General features: G+C 41.6%; 1 protein-coding gene across 1 annotated transcript in view; it reads right to left on the reverse strand.

Moving 5' to 3' along the window:
- Positions 1-559: 559 nt before the first annotated feature.
- The window catches only part of notch2 (notch receptor 2), a 45,879-nt gene continuing 26,612 nt past the window's right edge, over positions 560-19,826 (reverse strand). The window contains exons 6-35 of the mRNA XM_062424790.1: positions 19,124-19,246; positions 17,689-17,922; positions 17,191-17,346; positions 16,893-17,078; positions 16,225-16,338; positions 15,979-16,092; positions 15,620-15,853; positions 14,131-14,241; positions 13,796-13,988; positions 13,202-13,347; positions 12,056-12,169; positions 11,540-11,659; positions 11,235-11,387; positions 10,642-10,870; positions 10,174-10,375; positions 9,765-9,918; positions 9,297-9,481; positions 9,003-9,135; positions 8,619-8,870; positions 8,337-8,449; positions 7,113-7,633; positions 6,663-7,001; positions 6,386-6,528; positions 6,074-6,281; positions 5,702-5,783; positions 5,403-5,556; positions 4,999-5,318; positions 4,670-4,817; positions 4,331-4,428; positions 560-4,050 (exon numbers count right to left, since the gene is read on the reverse strand). Coding sequence (XP_062280774.1) covers positions 2,611-4,050; positions 4,331-4,428; positions 4,670-4,817; positions 4,999-5,318; positions 5,403-5,556; positions 5,702-5,783; positions 6,074-6,281; positions 6,386-6,528; positions 6,663-7,001; positions 7,113-7,633; positions 8,337-8,449; positions 8,619-8,870; positions 9,003-9,135; positions 9,297-9,481; positions 9,765-9,918; positions 10,174-10,375; positions 10,642-10,870; positions 11,235-11,387; positions 11,540-11,659; positions 12,056-12,169; positions 13,202-13,347; positions 13,796-13,988; positions 14,131-14,241; positions 15,620-15,853; positions 15,979-16,092; positions 16,225-16,338; positions 16,893-17,078; positions 17,191-17,346; positions 17,689-17,922; positions 19,124-19,246 — 6,719 coding nt within the window. The 3' untranslated portion in view covers positions 560-2,610. The remainder of the gene's footprint in view (positions 4,051-4,330; positions 4,429-4,669; positions 4,818-4,998; positions 5,319-5,402; positions 5,557-5,701; positions 5,784-6,073; positions 6,282-6,385; positions 6,529-6,662; positions 7,002-7,112; positions 7,634-8,336; positions 8,450-8,618; positions 8,871-9,002; positions 9,136-9,296; positions 9,482-9,764; positions 9,919-10,173; positions 10,376-10,641; positions 10,871-11,234; positions 11,388-11,539; positions 11,660-12,055; positions 12,170-13,201; positions 13,348-13,795; positions 13,989-14,130; positions 14,242-15,619; positions 15,854-15,978; positions 16,093-16,224; positions 16,339-16,892; positions 17,079-17,190; positions 17,347-17,688; positions 17,923-19,123; positions 19,247-19,826) is intronic.

The following is a 19,826-nucleotide window of genomic DNA, read 5'->3' on the forward strand; positions in this document are numbered from 1 at the left end:
AAGAAGTTGATGATTAGCCTTGTTAATGTTAATGTATCTACACATTAATGTAGGAATGTAGTTTTTAAAGTGTTAATTAGAGGTATTAAAATGTTTAAACTGTACTGTAGATCATTGTCCAAGACTGAATCAAGGATCAAAACACATAATTAAGTTTAAATGTGATAAATAAAAGAAGCAAAATTATTGTTTTGACTTTGGTGATTCGGTATTAGCAAGCAAATTATTTCAGATTTATGGCTGCATATATTATTTCTATTTCATATAATATATATACAATATAGGTCTATGTACAATGGAGAAAAAAAGTAACATAATATATATATATTTTTTTTTAGGTATATTCGAGGACCCGAAAACAAATCATAATTAGTTCAATGCTGGTGTCATTGTTACAACTGATCCTGTATGTTTGACTGAAGCAACACAATCTCTTAATAATCCACATTCATCTGTCACACTTATTTTTCAAGTGAAACTGTTATATTTAAAGATTAATACCAGAACTGCACATTAACTGACTTAGATTTTTTTTTAAAAACACATAAATGCACAAATCTACGAAGACCTCTGCTTTATTTAAGTAAGCACATTTGGTTGATCTTTTTTTTTTTTTTTCCCAACGGACAACTTATCAGTTTTAGTTCTACCTTATACAAACATGGTGACAACTACTTCATATGACATGAATATTATAGGATATTTGGTTAACAGAGGAAAGAAACATAAAGATTAAAAACATTTTATATACAGAAAATAGATACACAGCTTTTGCCAACTGTATGTGCGGAAGGTAACATGCTATGATAAAACGTTTTTAAAAGGTTTGATGTTGACTGACACCTCAATGAACAGTACATGTGTTTTGTGAAACTGCAGGGACATCCATTGTCAGTACAGGCATTGGGAATATGAATGAAACATGAATAATTTGGCTTGTTCACACACACAGTAGTAATTCCAAACAAAACGAAAATTCTTGGTTTAGGATATGTGTGCTGTGTGTCTGACTTGAGTCTTTTCTGGATCACAAGAACAATCAACAGACATTTGAAAATACATTTTTGGCTGAAAAAAAGAATAATTTGGTCTTGCAGACATTGATGTTCCTTTTTTTAAGTTTTATAACAGTAAATGATTGTCTGTGTTTAACAGAGTAGTCATACAAAACATGATCAACCTAAACTTTAAGAAGGAAACTTATTAAACCTAACTCCAGACTTGGTTTATGAATCATTGCAATTAAAAAAAAAGGTGCACAGATATACTGATTGTAGTTAAACAAAAGGCAAAACTGGTTATGATTTATTTTGAAGATAAAACATTTAAAAAAAGAGGCACTTTAAAAGGGAAAAAAACATGCACCTCAGAAACATTCAGAATCATTCAAGAAGTGCGAACAGTATTCATATAAAAAAACAGAAAAAGGCCTTTGCCAAGTAAACTATGAGCAGAGTGTGCTATAAGTCTATGTACATTTAAACATACTAAACCTGGTAACACAACAGTAACAGTGTGACAAAACTAATGTATGTTTTTGCATAAAGTTTGTCAAGCTTCTGAATGAATCCCTCAAAAACACATGAAGTATATAGTGGTGGCACCATATGTGGCAACATCATTAGAAACACAGTATGACTGTGTCCGTGTGAACTCTGATTTCTGTAACAGTAACTGCCTTTAAAACATGGATAATACATTAGTTTCTATTTACATCCTTGCAAGTAAAAACTGCATTTAATGAACTGTCTCTATTAATGGGAAACACTAATCGCAATCAATGTACTAAAATACATTTAAGTTGTTTACAAAAGAAGTTAAGAACCACATAGTAACAGGATTCTCTGAGTGGATTTTCTTTCTAATCTGTAATTTTTCTGATCATGTTACAGTCATTTATAAAAATCCCCCTTTTGCACAAGTAACAAAAAAACACAATAAGGAAACAACTAGGTGGTTTTCTGCTTTGAGAATGAAAGCATTAACTGAATACGAGCAATCTTAAAAAAAAAAATAAAAAAAAATAGAGTGAGTGGTTTCAACAAGGAGTTAGTATTGGCAGGCTTTATCACATTAAAACAACATAATGATAGCGTATAGCAGAAAGAAATAACAATGTCCTCCAATAATATCAATGCAGAACATCCTCGGTCCTATCTCAGTGTCCATCTCAACGTTCTGTTTCTCTGATGCAATACCAGCCGACCGCCATCTGGTCGGCAGTTCCTCAATGATCCCTCGATAAAAAGTTTGTGTTTTGGTGCCAAAAGCCCAAAACAGGACTCTTGACTCCGCCCACAGAGAGCAGAGCATGTTTGGCTGGGATCGAGGGAACAACAAAGGAAAAATAAAATTAGCTTGTCTCAGCTTACTCCACACTTTTTGGTATTGAAAACATTTGATTTCTAGCTGACAACACTCATTGACGCTTTAGAAACTATATAAGTGCAAAGAGGAAAAGAAAACATAAAAAGGCGAGGTGTGAGTACTATGATGAAGAACAAAGAAGATTAACAGAGAAGTGAGAAAAGCACTTATGAGTTTCTATGTGTCAGAGTTTTACTACACAGAACCCCAAAGTCAGTCTGTTTATGCTTTCCACAGTACGGCCTACGCAAACACCTGCATGTTTCCGAGCTGAGGCTGTTGAGAGGGCTGCTGCATCTGTTGCGACTGCGGCTGCAGCTGCACCTGCTCTGGAATGTGTGTGCGGTGTGACGACGGCAGTGCATGGTGGGGGTTACCCAGAGGTGTGGGGCTGGTGGTGACATCAGACCAGTCTGAGTTGGAGTGAGGCGAAGAGGACGACCAGGGGTCTGGGGATTCAGGTGAGGGGGTGAGATAAGGGTGCTCGCTGGGTGGGTGAGCCGAGTGGCCGGGGGTGGTGCCCTCTGAGCCGGCGGTGGTGTAGCTGTGCTGGGAGGGCGGTGTGGGGTATTTATCCACGGGGCTCTGCATGGGCGGATAAGATGGCAGCGGCCGAGATTGGCTATCGATCCCTCCGTGGCTGACGGTGTGGGGATGCTGCAGGGTGTGGGAGAGCCCGTGCCCCATGCTCATCTGCTCGGGCATCTGGTACATCATACCCTGGGTGCAGTGGTGGTGGCCTGGCCCCTGCTGAGAGCGAGCCTGATTCTGGTTCTGTCCCTGGGACTGTGTGACCTGGACCTGCCTTGGCTGCGACTGCTTCAGCATAGCTTGGCCTCCACCCGGGGCCATCATCTGGAACGTGACGATGGGAGGCAGCTGCTCCCTGCTCATCGTGACATTCATAGGGGTCAGCATGGGGCCCTGGCTGTGGTGCTGGCCCATGCCGGTGTGGGATCCCCCCATCTGGTGCGGGACGAGGCCGAACATGTGGCCGCTGTAGCCGTGTTTGCCCATGCCCACCCAGCCCTGCTGCTGTCCCAGCATGTGGCTGACAGGAGGCAGCATTGGCCTGGAGGTGGGGCTGCTCAGGAGGGGAGGGGAGTTTGCCGTGGTGGAGACGGCGCCAGACACGTCGCCTGTGTATGAGTGTGGTGATTCCAGCGAGTCAACAGGTGACATGGTGACAGAGCTCTCTGGAAGTCCTCCTGCTGCCTTGACGCCATTTGTGTTCCCTCCTCCTGTGCCTCCTCCGCTTCCTCCCCCTACTCCACCATCCACACCTGGCCCCTCTCCTCCAGCGGGCTTCTTTCTTCGTTTCGCCTTCATGTCTTTTAGCTCCTTTGCACCGCCGCCAACACCTCCCACCTTCGCCCCCCCTCCTCCCCTCCTGCTCTTCTTCCCCTGTGGCCCGGGACGCATGCCAATGAAGCCTGCTCCGTTGGCCCCACACATGACAGAGTTTCCTCCTCCACCCATGGGATTAGCCCCATTGTGTGGACTGTGAACCAAATTGTACTGGTCCAGCAGGCGGACTATGTCATGATGCATACGCTCATGAGCGGTGTCTCTAGGCAGCCGATCCAAGTGATCAGTGATGTCACGATTGGAGTAGTGGTCGAGGAGTACCTGAGCTGCCTCAAAGCTGCCTTCTCTGGCTGCAAGAAACAGTGGAGTCTCCTCCTGTAGGAAACAGCCAATATCAGAAATGTTACTCTGTGCGCTACATAACGTCATCAAGTACAAATTCAATATCAACATACATACATACTTTTTACAGTCACCATTCAAACATAAAATAATGGTTGAGTTAGCTTTGGTTTGCTAATGTGTTGGGTGGAGTATCACGCCTTTAATTGGTATTTATCTTTCACTTTTAGTACTGTTACAACACATATATTCATAATTATTAAAAGAAAGAACATGGATTGGAAATTATTAAAATGAAAACAGAAAAACAAACCTTATTGTCTTGCATGTCACGATTGGCTCCGTTCTTCAGAAGCACGAGAGTGGCCTCCACATTATTGACTGCTGCTGCCCAGTGAAGAGCAGATTTACCTAAAATGGTAGGATATTAAACTTAAGTGGCCATTTTTTGAACTACATTTCAATTATAACTGCTTTTCTGATACGATTTAGAGCTCTTCAAGTCTTAAATGTCACAATGCGACCAAATTTTAAAAGGACCAAAGTGAGAATTAGATTTACTACAGCTCTAATTCAAACACCTCTAGCACATCTAGCATAAAAATAGAATATTTAACACAGGCAGTAAATAAGAGAAATGTGGTTTCCTGACCGTGGTCGTCTACAGCATTGATGTCAGCATGGCAGTGGATCAGCTCTTCCACCATGCCCTCCACAGCGAGCCTGGCTGCCAGGATCAGTGGGGTGGTGCCGTCATTCATACGGGCATCTAGCTCTGTGGCACGATTACGGATCAAAATCTGGAAGAGACACGTGAGATATGATGAAAAATACATGTAAGGAATGCAAATTTCACAGTTAGCTCCTCTGATTTACTATTGTTCAGTTAAAATCAGTAACTTAGTGGAATTCATGTTGATGTTTTGGCTGATGATTTCAAACTATACTTCAGTTTATATCTGGATCAGACAGTTGTCTCACCTGGAAGACTCCCTGTGCATCAGCTGCCACAGCGGCATGCAAGGGAGTTCTGCCCATGTTGTCATGAGCGTTGGGATCGGCTCCAGCGTCCAGCAACCTCTTAGCAGCATCAGCCCTGGCATAGCGGGCAGCCAGGTGTAGTGCTGTTTCTCCTGTGCGGTCAGTCTGGGCCATCAGTGAGGCACCCTGAGCGATCAGGTCTGAGATGACACTAGGTCCCGGTTCATCTCCTCCACTCTCCTCCTCCTCTTCTCCGTGAATGCTACAGTCTGGGCCTCCGCCGTTACGCAGCGATGCCAACATCAGTGGAGTGAAGCCGTCTGAGGGAAGAGAAATTCATTATAAGAGAAATTAGGGGAAATGATGAGCTCTTGGTTCAAAACGGAGTAAAAAAGTTTTCTCACCAGGTCCCTTGACGTTAACATCCAGACAGTCAGTGTCCAGGTCGGCCTGCGGGGGAGTGAGAGTGATGTCAGCAGCTTTGCGATGCTGCACAGTCCACTCCCTTCGATCAACACCTCCATCCATAGCAATGGGCAGCAAGGGTTTGTCTTCAGTCTATAAAAGGCAAGATGAACTTAAAATTTACACAACAACCAAACATCTTTCCTCGTGTTCTGAACATTTCTTGTGTGTTTAAATCAATTTAATTTTAATAATCGCCAATCTCTCTGCTCCATCTTCTCTTTTTTATTTTACTTACTCTTGGTTTCTTGGATGGAACCTCGTCCTCCAGCCACCTCTGACCTCCTTCAATCATGGATCCATCCTGTGTCTTGAAATTCCTTGTGTGAGAAAAAAACATTTTGTTTTACTTTTATTTATTACCTTGACAAAGTATGCTTGTCACACACGTGTTGATCATTGGAAGCTGGTCAAAACCACAATCTTCAACTGATGCTCAACTGAAGCAGCTGTTTAACATATAGTATCTAACACAAAGCCTTCTCAACAGTTAGAGGGATATTTGTATATTTTCTGTCCACGTATCACCTAGCTAATCAGAGAAACTCTTTGCTGCATTTTACTATGATATGAATTATCCCTGAGTTATTGTTATTGTATGTCCACTCACTTCATGTCAAAGTCATCTTGTCCAACAGGTTCCCTCCTCTTGTCATTTTTATTGGCCATGAAGCCATCAGGCAGCCACAGGACACCATGTTTATGCTTCCTCTTGGCTGCTAGCATCCCCAGCACCAGAATGAGCAGGATGACTACCACAGCCACAGCAATCAGGTAAAACACAGGTTGAAGAGACTCCGGTGGAATGGTCGGGTCACCTGTGGAAGGCAAGTCTGAATGTCGAGTGTTTTTTCTTGATTTATGTTTTTACGTGAAAATAAACCAGTTAAAGTGATGACTGCTGAATAACAAGCCTACTTACTGTTAACAGACACTAGAGGGTAAGGCAGGTCAGCCTTGATATGTGCTGCTGCAATGAAGGACGCAGCCTCATTAGTGTTGGAGAAGCAGTAGTTAGAGCTCTGGGAACATTCGCGGTTATCAATTTCCAGGTGCACCACAGACCTGCACAGGAAAACATTAAAATACAAAAGCTCATAAGTACAATTAACTGGTGATGGATCTCAAGTTACTGGCTAATATATGAGAACTAAAAAAAAGAAAGAGTATGTGAGAATCCTATCATGAGCTTTTCTTACCCAATAACCTCCTTGTCCAGCTCCCGCTTGCTCCTGCTCCTCTGTATGTGTCGTCCCTGCTCCGCCTCTGCAAAGTATGGGTATACCATAGGCTCCTTTTTTTCATTCAGCTTCACCCGCAGATTGGTGTGTAACAGGGCTCCCAAGGAGCGCAAGAAACCTTTCAAGTCACCAATCAGCTCCTTAGGTTGCAGCCGAACCACGATTACCAGAGTGCCGTCTATCACTTTGGGCGCAGTGTCACTTGAACAGTCCAGGCCGTCCCAGCCACAGGCCTCCGTGTGGCAGCTCTGGTCACACACACCATTGCTGTAGTGGTCTGCACAATACTTGTCATACCTGAAAATACACAGCACAGGGAGGATGGGTGTTTTGTGACCTGGCTTTAAAGTAATTTGGGCAATAATTTACTGCAACAACAATGACAAATACAAGAGGAGGATTACATACTTGCAGAGGGCAGTTGCAGTGTCCTGGCACTCAAAGCTGTCAAAGAGGCAACCAGGGTTGTCACACTCTTTATCACAACGTCCGTTTTTAAAGAGATCCCAGCAGGGAACGCTGGCGGTGCAGTTAACCCAAGGCTGCCGCCAGTTGAGTGAGCAGTCTCCTCCATCCCACTGACATTCATGGTTGTTACACTGATCATCACACACTTTATCCCCTGCGTGATGCACACACTGCAGATAGGGGCAGGATTGTAATTTGTTCTCACAGTATCGTCCAGAGAAGTGCGTGGGGCAGCGGCAGGTGTACTGGAATGGGTTGGATGGGTCTTTGATGCAGGTTCCTCCGTTTTGGCAGGGTGTCAGACACCTCTGATCATTCTCACAGTGTGGCCCATTGAAGCCTGACTGGCACTGGCAGTACAGGATGCCAGCTGATGACTCAACGCAGCGCCCGCCATTCTGGCAATGTAGCTTAGCACAGCTGTAGCCTTCTATTTCACCACAGTTGAACCCAGTAAAGCCCTAAAAAACATACCATGCTCTTGAAATGTCATAGTGAGAAAGTAATTTAGAAGTAAAGTTTGGATTCACATTTGAAAAGTGCAATAAACCCCTACAATAACTAATAGGCAACTAGGTTCTCTTTCAAATCTGCTGCTTGATTACCATACCTGAACCATAGTGTGGCCCTCTGAAGCAAGCATGAGAATAACAGAGGAAGCAAGAGGTTAGTGGTGAGACAAACAAGGACTTAGTGTGAAAAGGCTCATGTTTAGTATGAAAGCAAAAGCAAGGAAAACACTGATGTCGCAATTTCAGCCACAGATCCATTTCTATAATCCTCTGGAGTCACTCAGTATGTTTATATGAACATAATAACTGGTCTAATGTGAGCAGACAGCTTCATTGAAAAACTTGATGATCTTCCAAGATTGAGGTGATAGTTAAGCATCAGAAACACAATTAAAATGTGTACTTAATTGTGTATTTTGTGGAATTTTAATGACATTAAAACATTATTCATAATATCCTGTGTTCCCCACTACTTAACATTCACTGTTTGATAGTCCAGTCTGAGGGGATGTCTGGTAGGTTATAGATTAATAATAATATATTGGGAAATTAGAGGAACTTCACTGGTGCTGACTGTTTCTTAGGTTGATAAACTGTAAAACAAACTCTGTGAGCCCAGTCAAAATAACAGTTTTGTTATTTAGAAACTTACAGGAACACAGGAGCAGGTGTAGCCGTGTACTGAGCTCATGTTCATGGAGCAGACACCACCGTGATGACACGGCTTAGACAGACACAGATCCACCATGGACTCACAATGACGACCTGAAGAAACAGACAAATCAACACAGGAAGAGTTAAAAAATGTAATACTTTGCAGGCTTATTTACATAAAAAATATTGACACACTGCACTAATGTAGACTGTTTTTTTGTAAAGCACTTTTAAATTGTATCTGGAAAAGCATTACAACTAGGACAGCAATGCTCTGTACCCGTGTATCCGAGGCGACAGCGACACTGGTAATCATTGACCTGTTGCACACAGTCGAGGCTGCCGGGGGCGTGGCAGGGCCCAGACAGGCATTCATTGAGATCTCCCTCACAGTGTTCTCCAACGAATCCTGGAGGGCAGGAGCACGTGTAACGGCCCACGCCATCCATACACTGTCCTCCATTTAGACAGCGAGGTTCCCAAGAACCAGGCTTGGGGGCACAGTCATCCATGTTCACTTCACAAAGAAGCCCTACACAGCAGAGAACAGAAAGATATCACTGCATGTACTTAAATGTTCAAAAGCTCCAACTTTAATTAATGGGAGCATTTTTTCTTCTAAGTTCAAAGCAATGAAATTAAAACTTAGTGTGTACAGACTTACCGTGTGTCCCAGGTGGGCAGGAGCATTTGAAGTGGTTGATGAGGTTTATACAGGTTCCTCCATGGTGGCACGGCTTAGAGTGGCATTCATCAACATCATACTCACAGTTCACACCCTGGAAGCCTGGCTTACACTGCAGCAAAGACGCACAGTACAGATGTTAGCTCATTTTGCCTTTTAGACAATGTTGCTGGAAATATCTTATTCAGTTATTACTGAAAACACTAAAACATGAAAGCTTTCAAACCTGCAACCCTGACACCCCCCCACACACACAGCTGATAATGTACTTACTAAACACTCGTATGTGCCCTGATAGTCCTTGCATGTAGCTCCATTGCGACACGGGTTTGACTGGCACTCATCGACCATCTCTTCACAGTAGCTGCCCATGTATCCTGGCTGACACTGACACTTGTGGGAATTGCCAGCATTCACACACCGCCCAGCATTCTTACACACACTCTCCACTTCCAGACCTGCAGTAATTTGGAAAAGGAGACCCACATGTTGAATAAAGGATATAACTACTACTACTATAATTACTACATCTTTTACATTGTTGTCTGATGAAACTGTATGAAAGAAATCAACAGTGAACAATATTAAAATGGTAAATGTGTTTATCTACAATGCAACTCTTGTCATGTTGACTGTTTTCATCAAACAAAAATACATCATTGCTGTATGTGTAATGATGTCTTCTCTTATTTATGAATAAAGTGTTGTTGGTTTATGAGAAAACAGAAAGTAGTTCCTCACCCTCCCTGGCAGCATAGTTCTGGCAGGACATGTTAGGAACATCACAGTAAAGTCCTGTCCATCCCATTTTACAGTGACAGGTCCAGGAGGTTGCTGTCTGAGAGCAGGAGCCGGAGTTGTAACAGTGCACCTTGCTGCACAGGTTCACAAAGTTCTGCATGCAAAAAAGAAAGAAAAAGAAGATTTAGGGTTAACTGTGAGGGTTGATTTTTCAGTTGGGTGCATCTAACCTAACCCAACTGCCTTGTTCAATATATGACAACACAGAGCTGTGAGTGAGGATCATTTTGTTTACTTTAATAGTTGTAAATGTTATTAAATATTAAATAGTCTCTCCTCTATTCGCTAAGAACAAACACAATACAGCAGAGACAGTTTGTAAACTTGCAGTAACACACAGACACGTTACCTGGCAGTTCTGTCCATTGTATCCCACAGGGCAGGTGCACCGGTAAGTGCCCAGGCCGTCAGTGCAGGTGCCTCCATTCTTACAGGGCTGAGAGTCACACTCATTCTTCTCAAACTCACAGAACACCCCGTAAAAACCAGGATGGCAACGGCATGAAAAGGTGTTGATGTCATCAATGCAAGTCCCATTATTAAGGCATGAGCTGGAAATTCAAGGACAACAATAGAAGCAATGAATGAATGTGTTTTTGCCTGCAGTCCTGAAATAACACATATTTTTAAGACATGCTTGAAGAGGTGGGGCAAAAGTATAGTAAGTATACTATGAACAACAAAAAGGAGAAAACAGTACATAGTTATTATTACATTTGTTCAGGTCACAGCAGGAAAAAGAAATCATTTAGAAATAATTCATTGCTTGGTAATAAAATGCAGGTTTAATGGATCATGCATAAGCTGAACAGCCCACCTCTCAGTGCACTCTAGGATGTTGTGTTCACACAGGATTCCATCAAAGCCTGGTCGGCACTCGCACACAAAGCTGTTGACGTAGTCCCTGCAGACGGCCCCGTTCTGGCAGGGCTGGCTGGCGCACTCATCTACCTCTGCCTCACAGCGATCCCCTTCAAAACCGGGGCGGCAGTCACAGGTGTAACTCCCAACATCATCCACACAGGTACCTCCATTTAAGCATGGATCTGCAGAATTAAGAGGAGAGAGTGAGGAAAGGGTTTACATGTTTGTTTTTCCCCCCATCTCAATAGCAGTCATCAAGTATAGAATTAATGGAAATCATCAATAAAAAATCCACTTGGACTGAAATTGGTAGTAGGTTCTGTGAAAACAACTGCCCTTGTTGTGTTTGTCTGAGAGATTTATATATTGTACACAGGCTTACACCCATGTGTGACTAAATATCTTAGGGGACTTTCTATCCTACTTTCTAATGGGGTTCATTGCATATCTTGAGTCTCCAATGATAAATCAGAAAATAAAACTTTCATTAATGCAAAAGTTCAGGTTTCCTAGGAAGGAGACTGATTTTCTCAAAGTGAAACTCACTGGGTGAGCAGTCGTCAATATCTGTCTGGCAGTTGTGGCCGCTGTATCCAGGTTGACATTTACACTTGTAGCTGCCTGGGCTGTTCATGCAATGACCACCATTTTTGCAAGGATTCTTTTTGCATTCATTCACATCTTCAGTGCAGCGTGGACCTGTGTGAATAAATACATATTAATATAACATAGCAATACAGCACTTTTGATGATATTAGATGTGATTTTGCTTTCAGGCACTCACTCACATTCAACAAACTCAAACAGACAAACACAGAAGAATTCAGTATCTTGCAGATAGACACACATACCTTGCCACCCAGCAGGACAGCGACAGGTATAAGAGGTGTAGTCTGCAGTTGGACGACACACTCCCCCCCTCTCACATGGATGAGAAGCACAGGGAACCAGCTCGTCCTCACAGTGTTTACCTATTTAGACATTTTTAATAATAAAAATAAAAACTATTATTTTCATATCAGTTAGTCTTTGTTTTTATTTCTCTAGAGCCCAAGCTGGCATTTTTAAATTCCTTGCTTTAGCATCATATATGACCAAGAAAGACAGAAAATGCTCACATCTGCGGAGCTGAAACCAGATAATGTTTGTCATTTCTGCTTTAAAAATGACTGAAACAATAATCGGTCTTGATGATAGTTGCCGATTTATTTTCTGACCGTCTGATCAACTAATAGTTTCAGCTCCAATAAAAACAATAAGAACATGTGAATGATCTTCACTAAAATGATATTCAAATGATGCTACATAGATTGCTACAGCATGCTAATAAGTGGATGATGATACAATGGATATACGACATCACTAACCTGTGAATGGTGGACTACAATGACAAGTGTAACTGTTGACTCCGTCAATACAAATGCCGTGGTTCAGACAGGGGCCAGACACACATTCATCTATGTTCCTCTCACAGTTCACACCTAATGAGAGAAGAGGATTGATGTGGATATTTGTCTTTAATAAGTAGGGGTGTAACTATACGCCGATCTACATCGATTTAATGAGCAACGAGCGAATTTTAAAATTCCCGTGGCACTTCTGTCTCCGCCCGAGCTCGAACACCTCCAAACAAAATGCCAGCGGCGCCATGGCAACGACCAGAAAAAAGTTATCCTGAGCAGCTGTAAAAGAGCGACAAGTTTCACTGCTGCAACAGCAGTAACATGTCCGTAGAGGCCGAGACTATCATCAGATGCTTCAGACATCACGTTACTGTAAACTTAGACACACAGAAAGACTGAAATGTGCTGCTGCTCGTCTTTTGTCGTGTTGTTTTTTCCTCCGCAGCACGGTAGACACCGCAGTTTTAAAAGAGAAGCAACAATCCTGCATTAATGTATAAAAATAGTGACTTAATGTTCTTTAGGTTTTCTTTTATAGGATGTGAAAAAAACTGTGGTAGAGGCACACATTCGCAGCTCCTAATGCAGGTGGATCCCAGTCTACCTGCATTGGGAGCTGCAGCGTGCTTTTACAGATTTAGTTATTTGGTCCAGCTCCTGCTTTCTTACTCTGGATGTGTGTGTCTACCACTCAATTTTTTCTTTTATAGGATGCAAAAATGTTAATGCTCTATTTCAAAATGTGGCACTTCATAGTGAACAGGAGGTCTATTTTTTATCAAAAAAGAATAGATTGTTTTCCATTTAAATGTCTGTCTAAGCTCAGAAATAAAAATGATATAGAAAGCGTTTTGTGATTTGATATGAATGGAAGTGATTGTGTTAAATCAGCTGTGATAACGTCTCATATAGAACGCTGCCTCCTGAATCGAATCGTATCGAAATCGTATCATGACAGACTTTGTGATATCGGCAAACATCGAATCGTTGTTCATTGAATCGATATAATATAGTATCGTGAAGAAACTTGTGATTTACACCCCTATTAATAAGTGGTTCTGGATGAATTGATTCAGTATTATGTTGCTGAAATATCATTAATATTGTTACCCCAGAATCCAGATTGGCACTGACAGTTATAGCCATTATGTCGGTCCACACAGGTGCCACCATTCTGGCATGGACTGGGCTGGCACTCATCCTTTTCCTGCTCACAATTTTGTCCTATCCAGCCAGCTTGACACTCACAACGGTACCTTTACAAAAAAGGCAAGTACGAATTAAAAATATGAAATGTGAAAGTAACCTCATAGTAATAATAACAGCAGGTCCTACGTGGACGAAGTCCAGCATTAGTTACTGCAGCTAAAGAATGTCTATTACTGGGATTATTACATTATTAAATACAAGTAGTTGTACTGACAGAGCAATTTTAGTGTTGAGCTGTGGCAAATTTGGAAAACAAGAAAGACTGGAACAAATTAGTAGGGGTCTCCACATCCATAAAAAGTAAAGGGAAACACTATTAAAATAAACTAATGGAGGGGAAATGATTTTGCTGTTGGCCGTTACTTTACCTTACAGATCTAAAAGAACATTATTATACGAGTGGTGTACATTAGCCCATTTTAAAGGACTGTATTAGATGAGGAAAGATGAAACTCAGGACATAAGACTTCAGAGTGACAGTTTAAAGCATCGTACCCATGTTGCTGTTCAATACAATCTCCATGCACACAAGGGCGATGTGCACAGTGGTCAGTCCCAGAGAGGCACAGAGGCCCATGGGTGCTGGGTGGGCACAGGCACTGGAACCCGTTGATATTGTCCTTGCAGGTTCCCCCACTCATACATGGGTTTGAGTTACACTCATTGATTTCCACTTCACATTTAGTTCCTATTAGAGAATGATTTAGAGAAAATACTTGTATCAAAAGCACACACATGATTACTGTGTTGATTTCAGCATCCAAATCCACAGCAGTTAAATAGCAATAAATATCCAGTTGTAGTGTACAGGTGTACATAGCAAAGCATACCTGTGTATCCCGGGGAACACACACACTTGTACTCATTAATGCCATCCTGGCACTCTCCATACTTGCAGGGGTTGCCGGCACAGTCATCTTCATTGAACTCACAGTTCACCCCTGAGGAGAAAAAATACAAAGACTAATTCAGAGAAAGCGCGACTCATCAGGTTGAGTGCAAAATATTTTTATACGACTGTATAATGTTTGCTGAAATGTAAAAGCAGCACATGAACATTTCTCAAATCTCTTTTGGTTGCATTAAATATGGAGCAGCATTAGGGGTGCAGTCAGAAAATATGATAGTTTACTAATTTACCTCCAGGGGGAGTCAGACTCCATAAAAGTCATTTATTGGCAAGAGGTGAGAAAATGTGAACAATAACTGAGACAGAGCTGTTACAGTGGAGGCCTGCAACCCCTCGAGTATGACAAAAAGTTTCAAAATTGAAGAGACAGTTAACATAAGAGGCACAATTGTTAAAGAGGGAGAGAGTAAGCACGAGGAAACGGAAGGGAAACAGAAAGGAGGAGAGAAATACAAAGAGAAAATTAGACTCAGAGAACAAGGCGTATCAGAGGAGAGGAAGTGGGGGCATGAAACCTGAAAGTGAGACCTGACTGAGTGAACTAACGCCAGTTTTGGTAAAGTGAGTACAGAACAGACACCAGTACCAGGTCTCAGGGTGGTACCAAGTACTGAACAGAATTTACTAATCCACAGAGCAACGTGAGGTAGCACGGCTCGACCCAGACTTGTGACTGCGACACACACATGCGCACACACTCTCATAGAATGCTCTAAATACATTGAAAGCTATACAGGAAGCTTGACATGTGGAGGATTAGGGGGGGGGGGGGGGGGTCTTTACATTTAATTCTAGTTGTTCCCTTAGCAGGTTGCAAAATTAACTTTTTTTGACCACCAGTCAAAAGGTTAGTGAATGCTACTATTTTACCAGCCACTCCACTAGATTACTACTGTTTTTTTTTACTGGTGGATAAAGCAAATCTACTGGCAACTTTATATATTTTACCAGTATTTGGCTGGTGCTAATTTTGTGCTCTCTCTCTTAACAATTAACTTGAATGGTCACAAAAATAAATTACAAAAACTCACAGGACGAACTTGGCCACCAGTAGTATATGGCAGCTGGTGATTATAAGCAAATTATTTCAAATTTTTTGTTATTTCTTAGAACATCATAATATGTTTAGTTCAGCAAAAGTCTGTGTAAGAACTAAAGCAACCAGATGAGTTTTGTTTAAACTCCAAAAAAGGAGTGGTGGCACAAATTTTGGATTTTTTTTTATTTCGGAAGAGAACAGTGACAAGAAAAATGTGATACAGATGAGAAAAACTGATGATCAATTGCACATCAATCACTACAGCACTCACAGCAGGCTGGTGGAAGACTCACATGTCAAACTTTTTTTTTAAAGAATAAATTAGAATGAATTATACAGGCAATAACTGTTTATCACATTAAATACACACCTGAAGTTCCTGGTAGGCAGTTACACTGGTAGGCATTAACCAGATCAATGCAGCGTCCTCGGTTCTGACAAGGGTTGCTATGGCACTCAAGGACCTGGGAACTACAGATCAGGCCAGTGTATCCAGGCTGGCACTCACAGGAGAAGGTGGCAATGCCATCCTTACACACACCATGGTGGCACGGCTCGGGCATGCAGTCATTGATGTTTTCTTCACAAAGTAGACCAGTAAAGCCTGGCGGGAGGACATTCTTTTTTAGAATAATAGCAAAGGATACTGCTTTGTGTGGCTCTTGTATCAATTAACTCGATTTAGAGTATTTTCTCAGTCTAGTTGGACATGGGGCTATTCCCTTTTACCTTCAGCACATTCACAGTCGTATCCGTTGGGTCGGTCGATACACTTGGCACCATTTAAACAAGGTGTGCTCGAACACTCATCAATGTCTATCTGACACATTTCACCGCTGAAGCCTGAAAACAAAGGCATAACAAACCCATAAATTAAAAAACAGTTTTAAAACAGCTATAAGTGAGTTAATTTTCACTGTGAGTGGCTGGAAACCAATAACAAAAATACACAAACTTTGTTTTATGTGTACCAACCTGCTGGGCACTCGCAGACAAAGCGGCTGACCTGATCCAGACATTTACCCTGGTTCAGACAAGGTGAGCTGAGACACTCATTCACCTCTATCTCACAATGAGTCCCCCCAAATCCTGCATCAATGGAAAGAAATGTTTTATAATCTCTTCATCTTGTAAAATTACCTCAGATAAGGAGATTATGTTTTTACTGTAGGCTAATTTCTTTGCAGTTTCTAAGTAAATCATGTAACCTAACGTTTTAACTGCCTAAGTGGGCTGTTATTACCAAACAAGGAGGCTAAGTTTTAGGTCCTGTTTTTTTCTATTTTTTAGCAGAATAACAAAAAACCACAACATATTTGAAAAGGTAAGCCATGGGCCAAGGAAACGTTCAATGATTTCAATACTGATTTCAATACTACTCCAGGACTGCTGCACTTGCTTAGATTGAAAAATATGGCACCTAAATGTCTACCACACTGGATCCTCATATTAAGATGTAGGTAACTGTTTTCTAGTAAAACACTTAGACTGTGCATCCTTAGTGGAATTGCTTCCTTTCTGAGGGCTTTCCAGCCAGTTATAACTAATGTACTGTCATCCATTACACTTTTTCCTGGCTGCAAAAGACTGACACAAATCACTGGCAATTTTAACAATTCTTAAGAATTTGTCAATTAGTGTACCGGGCATGCAGATACATGTGTAGTCCCCAATGCGATCCAGACATGTTCCATCATTCTGGCAGGGGTTTGAAGCACACTCATTGACGTCTTGTTCACAGCGTGGCCCAGCGTAACCCCTAACACAGTTGCAGGTGAAGGAGCCATCAGTGTTCACGCACTGACCGCCATGCTCACAGGGGTTGGTACCTGACAATAAAGAGGAAAGAGTCATGGTTTGAAACCACAGTGAAACAGAGGAATGGCTTAGATAAATGTTTCAAGTTATGTGTGCGTATAGAACTTCCTCTTTCTTTCTCACCAATACTGCATTCGTCTCTGTCGATGTTGCAGGTGCTGCCTACATATCCAGGTGGACAGTTACAGTTGAACATGCCACTGATAGGGTTGGTGTCACACTGAGAGCCCTCTCTACACGGGTTGCTGATACAGGCATCATCTTTATGGCAAAGTAAACCTGAAAGAAACACCATGTTGACAAGGAGTGAGAAAAAGTAAAATCTTTTTCCAAAAACATTTATGTTATATTTAGGTTTATGCCCAATTCCAAGCAAAAAAGAAAACTTGGTGCAAATTTGCTAATGAAACAAAGAGGATTCTCTATAAGGCGCATTTTATTCAAATCTAAAAGTGTTCATCTATTCTGTGATGTAATTTGTGTATCAGGCTGTGTGACATGGATCACATTCATCAAGGGTAGATTCCAAGATGTCAAAGTTGATGAAATGATCTGCTTAGGAAAACATCAGTTATTAAGCAACTGAATATATCTGTGTGTGGTTTCCCATTACTGGCTTACCTGTCTTTCCATGGGGGCAGAGACAGAGAAAAGAGGCAACTCGGTCAATGCATGTTGAGCCGGCGCTGCAGGAAGCTGTTGCACAGTCATCAATGTTGTCAGAACAGTCCGGTCCACTCCATCCATTGACGCACACACAGACGTAGCTGCCGAGAAGGTTGCTGCAGGTCCCTCCATTTTGGCATGTGTTCGGCTGCAGACGACACTCATCCACATCCTCTGTACAGTGCTGACCTGTGGAGAAGTAGGGAGATGGACATGAAGTGGAGTCGTGAAACTGGATAGGAAAATAAGAAGTGTCAAAAATCTGCTGCGGACTGTGTTTTAGGTGGAAAAATAAAGAATATTGCTAAAGAGCCACAGACAATAGCTGATACATTTGCAAAACCAGAGAATAATATCCTCCATGTTTTAGATGTTTACCACCTACTTTTGAAATGCAAATGTCATGTCTTGTGTAAAAGAACAGGTTACTTTATCCTGCTGCAGCATCACATTAGCTTTGCTTTCCCTGGTTGGATTAGTGCTATATAAACTTAGACAAGCCCAAGGAAGCTGATGTATGCATGTTTGTTTTGTGTGTTGTAAACGGAAAGCTTGCGTATGCCACACAATCATATTAGCAGAGGCACGCCTTGTGTGGTCTGCAAGCCTCTGTAGGATGAAGAGAGAAAACAGAAGGAAGTATAAGGTCACAGCACACAACATGAAAGGATACAAGATACAATCTCTGATCACAACACAAGTATTTGAGTTCCCCTGACTACTTTAAGGTACTCTGTTTGTATGGGTGGGTCCCTGTTTCGTCTGTCTGATGCATGTGCATGCGGGTGATGTGACACACGTGCATGCCAATGATATGCCAAGACATACAGCAATGCACCAACAAACAGGGAAGAATACTGCAAGCAACTTAACAGTGATGTTAACAATACACAACTCCAACTTATAAGAAAAATCAGCTTTGCAAATGTCTTATTAGGAGGAAAATGGATTTGACACTTTTGTTAGACCTCATGGATACACACAATGTGTTTTGGTGAGTCATACTAAATATAAACATAACTTTTGTTTGTCTACAAGAAAACCTCACAGGTTAGCTTTGACAGGAACACAGAAGGGGAAATTCCTACGTAGAAAAGCATCTTTTTTTTTTTAACGATATTGCTAGAGTGTCTACAAAATGAAAAGAAAAACACAAACAATCCTCTGTGGACATTTAAAAAATGTTAAAGATGATAAAATAGTCTGTAAAACACATTCAATATGCAAGGCTTTAAACACAGAGGGCAAACAAAGACTGGATTTAGTGTAATACAGATCAAATATGATTAAGAGCACATGTCAGGGATACATAATGTTGCTTTTTTAATGCTTTGTTTCAAGGTTGAAACAAAGCACAAACTACCATTCATACACATTAAGACTCTCTTACCAGTCCACTCTGGGGGACACTGACAGTTGTAGGTGTTGACTCCATCCATACAGGTTCCTCCATTGGCACACTGATGACCTGGGCAGTCATTGATGTTATTCTCACAGTTTGTCCCATTAAATCCTGGCAGACATTAAAAAACAAAACAAAAAAAACAACACTGTTACCAGTTTACCAAACTCACTCAATCCACCCTTGGTAAACAATGTCAGCAAACTTTTCAATTTAAATCATGGGTCCACTATAGAAACACATTTAATAATACTGTATATCCTATACACAATGTCTGCACAGCTTGCATAGCGGAAGCAGCATGTGTTGTTGCTGTTATGCATGTCTAGAGCAAGTGAAACACACCCCATTATGTAGCCTGTATAGACAGCTCTGTTAATTAAAATACTAATATCTGTTCCTTCAGATCTGCATGAGACTGACTGAAAAACATGGCTGCAGCGTGTCCAGACAAGCCACCAGTGTACTTAAGGATCATGGCGTGTCCTCATAGTATATAAAATGCAGCTGTGTGTGTGTTTGTTGTGTCTACTTTATAACTGTAGCAGACTGACAGCACAGTGTGTCTAATAAGTCAACAGAGCCTGCAGGATCAGACTGTTTGCACCCAAAACAACATAATGTAACAATAAAGAAGTTCAAATCTACACTCATTTGTAGATAAATACCAGTTACACTGTCACTCATTTTC

Source organism: Scomber scombrus, chromosome 8 (assembly GCF_963691925.1).
Source record: "Scomber scombrus chromosome 8, fScoSco1.1, whole genome shotgun sequence".
Lineage (NCBI taxonomy): Eukaryota > Metazoa > Chordata > Actinopteri > Scombriformes > Scombridae > Scomber > Scomber scombrus.